This window comes from Bos taurus, chromosome 5, assembly GCF_002263795.3.
Source record: "Bos taurus isolate L1 Dominette 01449 registration number 42190680 breed Hereford chromosome 5, ARS-UCD2.0, whole genome shotgun sequence".
In the NCBI taxonomy this organism is placed as follows: Eukaryota; Metazoa; Chordata; class Mammalia; order Artiodactyla; family Bovidae; genus Bos; species Bos taurus.
The window spans coordinates 39613760-39627205 of record NC_037332.1 but is presented as its reverse complement, the minus strand read 5'-3'; the positions used below and the strand labels follow the sequence as shown (position 1 = coordinate 39627205).

At 35.2% G+C, this 13446-nt stretch overlaps 1 protein-coding gene across 1 annotated transcript in view; it reads left to right on the top strand.

The window, feature by feature from the left end:
* The window catches only part of PDZRN4 (PDZ domain containing ring finger 4), a 431064-nt gene that overhangs the window by 4844 nt on the left and 412774 nt on the right, over window positions 1-13446 (top strand). The window contains exon 3 of the mRNA NM_001205492.1: window positions 173-280. Within this exon, the coding sequence (NP_001192421.1) occupies window positions 173-280 (108 nt within the window). The remainder of the gene's footprint in view (window positions 1-172; window positions 281-13446) is intronic.

Genomic DNA, 13446 nt, shown 5'->3' with positions numbered 1-13446 from the left:
TAATGACTAGTTGGTGTTAAGTAAGTTATAGTTCAATATCAAATCTCCAGTTTAGAAAGAGAGTTGCATGGTTAGGGAGGTTTGACAATGTTGCATTTATTAAATTGTTTTTTTATCTAACTTAAAATTCTGTTCACATCTTTCTCACTGCTAACGGTTTTATTTTTAATAGAATAATCAAGAAGAAACACCAATGGAAGGAATTTATATTTCAAAAATTTTGAAAAATGGACCTGCTGATAGAGCAGATGGCCTGGAAATTCATGACAAAATCATTGAGGTAAGACAATAATAAAATACAAATAGGATTTGTGAAAGAATATTTGGACATTTTAAATTTCCAAACTTACTACTTTTCCTAGGTGTGGTACTTATTAAAGTGTATATCTCACAATAGTATTTAAGTGACCTATATTAATTATTGGATATTGGGCTAGAAGAATGAATCACCCAAAATTTCAAAATGTGTTAATGAATGTTTCCATTTGAAAAAATTGCCTATTCCCATGAATTTTAAAGATGAGTGTGTGATTATCAAAGGATTAGTTTTTATGACATCTCAGAAAGGATGATAAATCTCTGCTGAAGAACATTTTTGATGAGTAAATATTACTATATTTAAACTTGTAATTGGTAAGTTATGTGTAGAGTTTGGAATTATTTATACAATGCCTTTCTACCATTTCTTAGTTTAATATGGTTATCTTGTTCATGTTCTACATGAAAAAAAAAGAAGCAGCTTTTTTTTCTTATTGCAAAAACTTGTTGTAAACTATTTTTTCTTCTGTACGTTATGTCTGTATTATTTGTATTTAGGGTTGATAAAGTAAACACAAGTTAGTGAAATTTGAATTGTGATTATGGAATTTGGCGTCACTGCCATTTACTGACTCAGTGCTTTTGAAATGTTTATTGGTTGCTAAGTTGCTTCAGTCATGTCCCACTCTTTGTGACCCCCTGGACTACAGCCCTCCAGGCTCCTCTGTCCATGGGATTCTCCAGGCAAAGATACTGGAGTGGGTTGCCATTTCCTGTTGGATAGTATTATTTGGCTTAACTGAAAAGTAGGTTACTTTTATCAATGGAATTATTTCCAATATATTAGTAAAGGCATAAATGAAAATTTGGAACATTTATTTAACTCCACTGTGCTTTTGGAAAAACTCTGCTTTCTAAATAATGTAATTGCTATCTTTCTGAGTGTCTGTATAAACTATCTGGATGGAGACTGTTTTTTTATTAAACTTTGAATAATGTTTTAGATTTTCATTCATCATTTGTGCATTTAAAAGTTGAATTTCAAATAATTGCATCAAGAATGAGAGTAAAGAGTAGAGAAAAGTCTATAGTTTATGGTTGACTTATACCATTTAGAAATTAGCTGATTAGGCACTTTGGGGGAGAGAGAGGAGTTGCCTTTGGCTAAAAAATTGTGGTTTTTATCTAAAGAGGTCTCTTGTATCAAGATTTTCTCTTTCTAGTTTTGTAGCCAAGAAAGTATAGAGCTACTTTCACTGATGTTATCCAGTTTGTCTTGACAATTTGCCTGGTGGAAACATTTACATGCTACAGTATCTAAAGTTAGAATTTGTCTGTTTCTACTCATGTTTGTGCTGTATGATATAAAGGAAAGATAACAAACAAAAAGTTGTTCTTATTACTTTCTGCATTATCTCTAAGCATTTAGGTTTTTCCAGTTAATGAAAAACAAATGCCTACATATGCTACTATTAGAAGTGCTGATGGAACTGGATATGTATATTCCATTAGCACGCATATTCACATGTACTCATAACAGAAACACATACTTGGGATTTGAAAATGATTTATTCCAACTAGGCAGCAATGTAATGTATACTTCATTGATGTTGTATGGAAAAGGAGGAAGAAGAATTTGTCTTTTATATTGTAATATAGCAAGTTTGTTAAAAATGTATTAGTTTTGTTAATGTAAAGATGTATATTTATTAAAACTATGGTTGATTAATCAGTGCATCTCTATACCTAATATTCTTACTAAATATATTTCAAAATAACCTTACTTAAATAATACAAGATAAAAAGCAAAAAGATCAATCATGGGGTTGATTGATCAATTATATTGATAATCAGTAGATCTAAATTATAATTTCTAACCAGCTGCAGTATTACTATTATTTCAGCTTGATGTGCATGTATTAGCTGCTAATGACAAAAGCTTGAAATTTATCTCGGTTCAGTTCAGTTGCTCAGTTGTGTGCAACTCTTTGCGACCCCATGGAATTCATGCCAGGCCTCCCTGTCCATCACCAACTCCCAGAAATTACTCAGACTCATGTCCATTGAGTTGGTGATGCCATCCAACCATCTCATCCTCTGTCGTTCCCTACTCCTCCCTCCTTCAATCTTTCCCAGCATCAGGGTCTTTTCCAATGAGTTAGTTCTTTGCATCAGGTGGCCAAGTATTGGACTTTCAGTTTCAGCGTCAGTCCTTCCAATGAATATTCAGGACTGATCTCCTTTAGGATGGACTGGTTGGATCTCACATCCATACATGACTACTGGAAAAACCATAGCTTTGACTAGATGGACGTTTGTTGGCAAAGTAATATCTCCACTAGTAATGTCTCTTTAATATGCTGTCTAGGTTGGTCATAACTTTTTTCCCAAGAAGCAAGTGTTTTTTAATTTCATGGCTGCAGTTACCATCTGCAGTGATTTTGGAGCCCAGAAAAATAAAGTCTGACACTGTTTCCACTGTTTTCCCATCTATTTCCCATGAAGTGATGGAACCGGATGCCATGATCTTAGTTTTCTGAATGTTGAGTTTTAAGCCAACTTTTTCACTCTCCTCTTTCACTTTCATCAAGAGGCTCTTTAGTTCTTCTTCACTTTCTGTCATTAGTGTGGTGTCATCTGCATATCTGAGGTGATTGATATTTCTCCCAGCTATCTTGATTCCAGCTTGTGCTTCATCCAGTCTAGCATTTCTCACGATGTCCTCTGCATATAAGTTAAATAAGCAAGGTGACAAAATACAGCCTTGACGTAACTCCTTTCCCAATTTGGAACCAGTCTGTTGTTCCATGTCCAGTTCTAACTGTTGCTTCTTGACCCGCATACAGATTTCTCAGGAGGCAGGTCAGGTGGTCTGGTATTCCCATCTCTTGAAGAATTTTCCACGGTTAATTATGATCCACCCAGCCAAAGGCTTTGGCATAGTCAGTAAAGCAGAAGTAGATATTTTTCTGGAACTCTCTTGAAATTTGCCTCAGTGATAGAGATTTATCAATGAATCCTTTTTGCCAGAGTACATTGGTATTATGCATATTTTCTTTATAGTTCTTTAATGAATTCATGTGACCACATTTGCTGTTAAGAAATGAATTAGGTCGTATATACATTTCTGAAATGTTACCTGTTAAATAGCATGAAATAGTTTGTAAAGAAGATGATTAGAAATAAATCTCTCGTATTTAGTTGCTCAGGGATGCCATCAACTTTTTCAGAGTGAAAGGTAGTTGTGTGACCTTACTTAATATACATATTTAAATAAGCTTGTTTGTTCTTGTGCTTATGTATGTGCAGAATATCCCTATGTGTATGTAAGAAAGATATAATTCTTGTCAATTAATTAGTTCATTTGCCATTATGGCACCAGTAAACTTTATAATGGGAAGCTGATAAGAAATATGTTGATTAATTTAAAATATACAGACATAAAAAAACAGATTTTATGTTAGATTAAGTTTCATTTTTTTGTGCTCAGTGATGTTTAGTGAACTAATTTGATAATTTTTTTTCTCAGTTTTTGAATTTTAAATGGCCATGCTGATTTAAACCTAGTTCAAAAAATATATTTGTTTATGGTATAAAGTACCCAAATACTTCAAATATTATAGTACATGTGACTTAATTCACACAGTCTGACACATTACTAAATGTTTTGAATTCAGTGATATATGACTTAAATGAAAAATAGAAACTGTTCTATAATTCATTTTTTACTTAAAATATACTAAAATTATTTTGTCTAGTTAATTACTTAAAGCACTCATTATGACAGGCTTATGAAATAAATTTATAAAATAAATTTTTTTAAATCATTCATTTGAAGGAGAAGGTAGATATGTTAAAAGTTTGGTTCTACTGATAAAGAGATTTTGCTAATGCTAATAAAAATATTAGCTATAACAATTTTGTTAAAGTTTAACAAAGGCCAAAACTCCAAAAGTATGTCTTTAAATATGGTGCATTCTACTGAAGCTTAATTCAAGAAATATAAAAGAAAAATTATAGTCATGAGATAAATCCATGCCTTTCACATATTTTTCACATCAGATCAGATCAGTCGCTCAGTCGTGTCCGACTCTTTGCAACCCCATGAATCGCAGCAGGCCACGCCTCCCTGTCCATCACCAACCCCCGGAGTTCACTGAGACTCACGTCCGTCAAGTCAGTGATGCCATCCAGCCATCTCATCCTCTGTCTTCCCCTTCTCCTCCTGCCCCCAATCCCTCCCAGCATCAGAGTCTTTTCCAGTGAGTCAACTCTTCCCATGAGGTGGCCAAAGTACTGGAGTTTCAGCTTTAGCATCATTCCTTCCAAAGAAATCCCAGGGCTGATCTCCTTCAGAATGGACTGGTTGGATCTCCTTGCAGTCTAAGGGACTCTCAAGAGTCTTCTCCAACACCATAGTTCAAAAGCATCAATTCTTCAGCGCTCAGCCTTCTTCACAGTCCAACTCTCACATCCATACATGACCACTGGAAAAACCATAGCCTTGGCTAGATGAACCTTTGTTGGCAAAGTAATGTCTCTGCTTTTGAATATGCTATCTAGGTTGGTCATAACTTTCCTTCCAAGAAGTAAGCATCTTTTAATTTCATGGCTGCAGTCACCATCTGCAGTGATTTTGGAGCCCAGAAAACTAAAGTCTGACACTGTTTCCACTGTTTCCCCATCTATTTCCCATGAAGTGGTGGGACCGGATGCCATGATCTTCATTTTCTGAATGTTGAGCTTTAAGCCAACTTTTTCACTCTCCACTTTCACTTTCATCAAGAGGCTTTTGAGTTCCTCTTCACTTTCTGCCATAAGGGTGGTGTCATCTGCATATCTGAGGTGATTGATATTTCTCCCGGCAATCCTGATTCCAGCTTGTGTTTCTTCCAGTCCAGGGTTTCTCATGATGTACTCTGCATATAATTTAAATTAACAGCGTGACAATATACAGCCTTGAGGAACTCCTTTTCCTATTTGGAACCAGTCTGTTGTTCCATGTCCAGTTCTAACTGTTGCTTCCTGACCTGCGTATAAGTTTCTCAAGAGGCAGATCAGGTGGTCTGGTGTTCCCAAATCTTTCAGAATTTTCCACAGTTTATTGTGATCCACACAGTCAAAGGCTTTGGCATAGTCAATAAAGCAGAAATAGATGTTTTTCTGGAACTCTCTTGCTTTTTCCATGATCCAGTGGATGTTGGCAATTTGATCTCTGGTTCCTCTGCCTTTTCTAAAACCAGCTTGAACATCAGGAAGTTCACGGTTCACATATGGCTGAAGCCTGGCTTGGAGAATTTTGAGCATGACTTTACTAGCATGTGAGATGAGTGCAATTGTGTGGTAGTTTGAGCATTCTTTGGCATTGCCTTTCTTTGGGATTGCAATGAAAACTGACCTTTTCCAGTCCTGTGGCCACTGCTGAGTTTTCCAAATTTGCTGGCATATTGAGTGCAGCACTTTCACAGCATCATCTTTCAGGATTTGGAATAGCTCAACTGGAATTCCATCACCTCCTAGTTTTGTTCATAGTGATGCTTTCTAAGGCCCACTTTACTTCACATTTCAGGATGTCTGGCTCTAGGTCAGTGATCACACCATCGTGATTATATAATGAAAGGCAAATTTAGTTTTTAAGCTAGTCACCATGAGCAATCATGTTTATCAGTTTATACATGTTTACAAATCTACATTTGTTAAAATATTTATGTGTGTAGATTCAGAAAAGACATCAGTTGTGATATGTCAGTTACAATATTAGGTGTCAAAGTATCACTGAAGATTGAAAAGGCAGAAGCTATTGTTAGACATTTTGAAATATCACAGAAATTCACATAGACTGGGAATTCACCAAAGTGTACATCTGAATAAAAGCATCTTTTGCATGCTACTTTTCACCCTTTCAAGGCTCAAAGGACCACAGAAGATCCTTGATACTATCAAAGGCTTTGGCACACTTCTATGCAGGCAATACCAATACAGTCATTATCATCATGTTAGGATGCCTGAGTCAGAGAAGGCAAGGGCACCCCACTCCAGTACTCTTGCCTGGAAAATCCCATGGATGAAGAAGCCTGGTAGGCTGCAGTCCATGGGGTCGCGAAGAGTCGGACACGACTGACCGACTTCCCTTTCAATTTTCACCTTCATGCATTGGAGAAGGAAATGGCAACCCACTCCAGTGTTCTTGCCTGGAGAATCCCAGGGATGGGGGAACCTGGTGGGTTGCCATCTATGGGGTCACAAAGAGTCGGACAATACTGAAGCGACTTAGCAGCAGCAGCAGCAGCAGCAGGATGCCTGAGGGTGTGTGAGAGGGAGTTGAGAGTCAAAGTTCACTGCTGCTGTCAGCAACTACTCTTCTATTGTTATTTCTGTGATGCTGGTGGTGGGTTGCCACCAGCCCACCAGGCTCCCCCGTCCCTGGGATTCTCCAGGCAAGAACACTGGAGTGGGTTGCCATTTCCTTCTCCAATGCATGAAAGTGAAAAGTGAAAGTGAAGTTGCTCAGTCGTGTCCGACCCTCAGTGACCCCATGGACTGCAGCCTTCCAGGCTCCTCCGTCCATGGGATTTTCCAGGCAAGAGTACTGGAGTGGGGTGCCATTGTTACACAACTGTAACCCCTGAATGAGAAAGTGACTAGAGGGGGGATAGTCATTCATGGCTCTTCACATTTTGTTCTCCCCTACCCATTCCCCTGACTCCCAGCAATACTTTGAGATTGTGACAGGAAAGTCCACCTTTCTTTCTGCTTCTGGAGACTAGGGTGCAAGGATGAAGTGCTGTGAAGTCTTTGAGGACAGTTGGGAGCAGAAAGCACAGTTTTCTTTAGTGTATATATTAAAATATCTTCTATTTAGTTTGAAATCCATTGTGAAATGCAGCACACAAGACTTCTCCATTTACTTTAGAAAGAATTCCAACATGGAATCATGTCAGTATAGCACTTTCTAGAAAGTGCTCTGTTTAGTACTAGCAGAAAGAAGTTTACAAATGCAATGATTCTACAAGAACTTATCTCTTCCAGACTGCCAACTATACTTTGTTTTAGTTCTTCAGTGTTAGATATTCTGCATTCTCTGTCACTACTTTCTCTTCCACTAAAGTGAAAATCTTTGATGACTATCATGTTTATTTGCCCAAGGCTCTGCATAATTTGGTGTGGCTGTTAATGCAGGAAATTTAAATGCAGATTAGAGCTAAACGTTCAGGAATGCTTTTGAATCAGATCTTCAGTGAGGTACCCCTATATGTGCCTGATGGCCTAGTGTAACTTATTGCGTCATTAAGCAGCCATGCTAATTTGTGTATGCATAAGAAATATTTACAGGTTCTGTAGGTCATTTGTATAACTGGTGGGGAATTAGAATTTTTGACAAATTGCTATTTAATTCAAACATATTACAGAATTCATCAATAAAATATTATCACTCTCCCATGTTCTTAGAGTGTATTTCAACATTGACTGATTTTCTGAAAGAATTAGGAGAGAAATAAAGCAATCTCGTTAAGTGCAAGAAAAGAAATACATCGTAATGAGTTTTAAAATCAAGATTCCATTTGTAATACATGATTATCATTATATAATGGTATATTTTAATATATCTTGAAAATTCTGTAGTTTAGTGGGAGCATGAATTCTGAAATTAGGGAGATCTAGTTAGAATTCCTGTCCTGCCTTTAAAATGTATGACCTTATATAGGCTTCCCTTGTGGCTCAGATGATAAAGAATCTGCCTGCAATGCAGGAGACCCCAGTTTGATCCCTGGTCAGGAAGATGCCCTGGAGAAGGGAATGTCAATCCACTCCAGTATGCTTGCCTGGAAAATTCCATGGACAGAGGAGCCTGGCAGGCTACACTCCATGAGACGGCAAAGAGTCAGACATGACTGAAAGACTAACACTTTCAGTTTCACTTGAATAAGCCAGCTGTGCCTCAGTTTCTATGCCATTCATACTTATTGTGTGCATGAAGTGCCAAGCACAGGGCAGGTTCCTGGAACCTGCTGTTGTGAGCCTGTGTCTCATTCAGCTTATGCAAGTAGTTTGTTCTTCAAAGCAGAGAGACAGTATAGGGAGGGGAAGGGCAGTTGTATTTTTCTTTTTTGGAGAATTCAGTCACTCCAGTTTTCAGTCATTCCCATTTCCATAGGCACCACAGTTTGAATGAGTAAATGTAGGAAGCTTTAAGTTGTACATTTCACATACTGATATAGACATCAGATGCTAAAAGGGCTGCAGGAGAAAATTGTAGACTTATGGTTTAATTCAGTCATTTAACAAGTATCTTACTAACTGCCTATATGTGTTAAGTGGCATGGTTGTATTATGGAAATAAAGAGAAATAAGGCTCATTCTCTGCTCTCAAGCAGCTCCTTATGTAGAAGGCCTGTTTTCTGTTTATACAAGGCAAGGCAGGCCTTTATGTGAAGCTTCTCTTTCAATTGCTATGAAGACAAATGGACATTATCATCTTTTCTTAGTGGAATGACACTATGGATTAATTTTAGTTTTCCTGTTATCCTAGAAGTACTTTAGCTCATTTTGAGACATCATGATATGGGATTAGTAAAAGAGTGGAATCTGTGGATGTAACATAGCATTTTGGTTTAAGGAAGAAATTCGGGCCTTGAACTTGGGTCTCAGCCTTGAAATTGAGCTGGGTTATCTCACAAAGATTTCTCAATTTTTTCTTATTCCCAGTTTTGTCCCCATAGCTATGAGGGTAACAACAGCTAGTTCCTCAAATTTTCTATCCAGTTTTTCATAGTATTTTGCCAATCCACTGAGTTTCTATTATTAATAAATTCAGTTCTGTTTAAAATATTTTAAATGTTTTATTTTAGCTTACAAAAGAAAAGCTAGAAGGGTCTTTAAAACCTTGAGCTTTAGTGAGTTAAGCACTGATTTATCTGTTTTAAATTTATAAGATATGAACTTTGATTTTTGAGTGCTAAGCTTCTGAGAAAGTAAACAGGGCCACCATACGTGACTATGCAGTTCGCATACCACATAACTGCATGTGGTGTCCCTGTCAGAAAGTCTAACTGTGACTCCCATTCCTCCTTTAGTTCCCAGCTACAAAGTCTCATCAGAGCACCTCTATAATTTACTTTTATTTAGATGATTTTTATTAGGTATATTTGACATGCAATATTATATTAGTTTCAGGTATACAACACAATGATTTGATATTTTGAATATACTGTAAAAACAGTCACTACCATTAAGTCTAGCTGAAATCGTCACCATAGACATTTATAGGATTTTTTCCTGTAATGAGAACTTATAGGATCTACTCTCTTAGCAGCTTTCAAATATGCAAGATAGCATTTGCTAACTATACTTTCCGTGCTGTTCATTACATTCCCATCACTTATTTATATCTGGATATTTTTACCTTTATATTCCCTTTGCCTGTTTCCTCTATCCCTAACTCCCCAGCTCTGAGAACCATTGAACAATCTGTTCTTTGTATCTATAAGATTTTTTTTTTAATTCTATGTGTAAGTTTGATCCCATTGTATCTGTCTCTCTCTTATTTATTTTACTTAGCTGATATATATAATATATATGTACATATATGTGTGTGTATATATATGCATATGTGTGTGTGTTTGTGTGTATATATATACATATATGTATATATCTCACAGTTTCTTTATCTATTTATACATCCATGGATATTTAGGTTCTTTACATATCTTGGTCTTTCTAAATAATGCTGCATGCATCTTTTTGAAATAGTGTTTTTATTTTCTTTGGAAAATAAAAATTTAGAATTTATTGAATTAAATTAAAAAAATATTAAAATTTTTGAATTTTAGAATTTTTCTATTATATGGTAGTTCTATTTTTAATTTTTTGAGGAAACCTCATAATGTTTCTCATAGTGTTTTTCACCATCTACATCCCCACCAATAGTATGCAGGGGTTCACTTTTCTCTACATTTTGGCTAGCATTTGTCATCTCTTATCTTTTTGATAATATCTCTTCTAACAGATGTGAGGTGATATCTCATTGTAATTTTACATTTCCCTCTTGATTAGTGATGCTGAGCATCTTTTCATGTTCTTGTTGGCTATCTGCATGTCTTTTTTTGTAAAAAAAAAAAAAAGTGTTTACTTCTTCTACCCATATTTTAATCAGATTATTTGTTTTTAAGCTGAGTTGTATATATTCTGTATATGTTTTGGATACTAACTCCTTATCAAATATATGATTTGCAAATATTTTCTCCCTTTCAGTAAGCTCCCTTTTCACTTTTTTCTTCTCTGCTGTGCAGAAGGTCTTTAGTTTGATATATTCTCACTTGTTTCTTTTTCTTGTTTTGTTGTTGTCAAATCCAAAAAGAATTATTGCCAAGTCCAGTATTGAGAACCATGGTGCCTATGTTGTCTTGGAGTTGTATGGTTTAAGATTTTGCATTCAAGTCTTTAATTCATTTTAAGTGAATTTTTGTTTAGAGTATAACATAGTGATCTAGTTTCTTTTTTTTTTGCATGTAACTGTCCAGTTTTCCCAGCACGATTTACTGAAGCGAAAGTGGTAGGTGATCAGTCACATCTGACTCTTTGCAGTCCCCTGGATGGCAGCCCACCAGGCTCCTCTGTCCATGGAATTCCCCAGGCAAGGATACAGGAGTGGGTAGCTATTTCTTTCTCTAGGTGATCTTCCTGACCCAGGGGTCGAACCCAGGTATCCTGCATTGCAAGCAGACTCTTCACCATCTGAGCCACCAGGAAGCCCATTTATTGAAGAGACTGTCCTATTCCCATTGTATAGTCTTGACTTCTTTTTTGTACGTAATTGTATACCTGAATTTATTTCTGGGCTCTCTATTCTATTAATCAATGTGTTTTTTATATCAATACCATAATGTCTCGATTATTATAGCTTTGTAATATAGTTTGTAATCAAGGCATGTGATGTCTTCAGGTTTCTTCACTATTCTTAAGCTTACTTTAGGGTCTTTTGTGGTTCTATGCAAATTTTAGGATTTTTTTCTATTTTTGTGAAAAAATGCCAGATTTTCATAAGGATTGCATTGAATCTGTAGATAATTTTGGGTAGTATGGACATTTTAAAAATAACAATTCTCTCAATCAGTAAGCACAGACTACCTTTCCATTTATTTGTGTTCTTCATTTTCTTTCACCAATGTCTTATAGTTTTCAGTGCACAGGTATTTTACTTCTTCTGTTACATTTATTTCTAGGTATTTTATTATTTTTGATATAATTGTAAGTGTGATTATTTTCTTCATTTATTTTTCAGGTAGTTCATTAATAGTCTATAGAAACAGAACTGATTTCTGTGTATTGATTTTGTATCCTCCAACTTTACTGAATTTATTTATTAGTTCTAACCATTTTTGGTGGTGTCTTTAGAAAATTCTTTGCACAAATGACTGTCTGTATCTACCAGTTCTATATCTGTAAATTCAATCAACTGTGAATTAAAGAAAAAAAAAAAGCCTGAAAGTTCAAAAAAGCAAAACTTAAATTTGCCATGAACTTACAAATATTTACATAGCATTTACATTGTATTTATAATTATTACACAGCATTTACATTGTATTAGGTATTGTAAGTAATCTAGAGATGACTTAAATTATATGAGAGAACATGCATACTTTACATGCCAATACTATGCCATTTTATATATGATACTTGAGCATTCACAGATTTTGGTGTTAGAGAGGGCTGGTTCCTGGAACCAGTTTCATGTGGGTACCAAAAGATGATTGTATAAAATTATGTCATCTGCATATAGTGAAAGTTTTACTATTTCCCTTTCTAATTTGCAAGCTTTTTATTTTCCCATCTGATTGCTAAGTCTTCCAATATTATTAATATGCTGTATAAAAGCGGTGAGAGTGGTCATCCTTGTCTTGTTCCTGATCCTATAAAGAAAAACTTTAATCTTTTTAAAAATTGACTGTGCCATTAGCTGTGGAATTTTCATATGTGGCCTTTATTATGTTGAGGTATTCCTTTTGTATCTAGTTGGTTGAGAGCTTTTGTCATAAGTGGATGTTACCTTTTGTCAAATGATTTTTCTTCATTTACTGAGCTGATCATGATTTTTATCCTTCATTTTGTTAAAGTGGTGTATCACATTGATTGATTTGTGAATATTGAACCATACTTTTAAGTTTGGAATTAAGTTCCACTTGTTTATGGTATATGATCCTTTTGATGTATTGCTGAATTCAGTTTGTTGTTCAATATTTTGTTGATTTTAGATCTGTGTTTATCAGGGATATTAGCCTGTGAGTTTCCTTTCTTGTGGTGTCTTTGTCTGTTTTTAGTAACAGGGTAATGCTGTCATCCTGAAATGTGGTTGGAAGTGTTCCCTCTACTTCTGTTTTTTGGAAGAGTTTGAGAGAAAGATTGGTATCAATCTTCCTTTGAATTATTGTTAGAATTCACTGCGAAACAACCTAATCCTGAGGTTTGGTTGTTGGGAGGTTTTTGATTACTGATTCAATCTCCTTACTGGTAATCACTCTGTTGAGATGTTCCATTTGTTTCTGATTCAGTCTTGGACGATTTTATTTCTAGGGATTTATCCATGACTTAAGTTATCTAATTTGTCAGTATATACTTGTTGATAGTAGGTCTTTTATAATCCTTTGTTTTTCTGTAGTATCAGTTATAATGTTACTTCTTTCATTTCTGATTTTACTTGAGTCCTATGAGTTTTAACTTAAGAACCATTTCTTTGTTTAATTGATATTTTATATTGTCTTTTTGCTTTCTATTTTAGTCTGCTCTGATTTTTGTTATTTCTTTCCTTCTGCTAAATTTTGTTCTCTTTCTAGTTTCTTGAGTTGTAAAGTTATGTTGTTTATTTGGGATATTTATTGTTTCTTGAGGTGGGCATTTATTGCTATGAACTTCATTTTTAAAGCTGCTTTTTGCTCCATGCCATAAATTTTGACATGTTGTATTTCCATTTTCATTTGTCTCAAGATATTTCTTTAAATTTCCCTTTTGATTTCTTTGTTGATCATTGGTTGTTCAGTAGCATGTTGTATAGTCTCCATATATTTGTGAAATTCTGGTTTATTCATATAATTCTTTTTACTTTTGTACTGTTTTGGTCAGAAAAGATCCTTGATATGATTAAGTCTTCTTGAACTAGTTAAGATTTGTTGAATGATAATTTAACTATATATA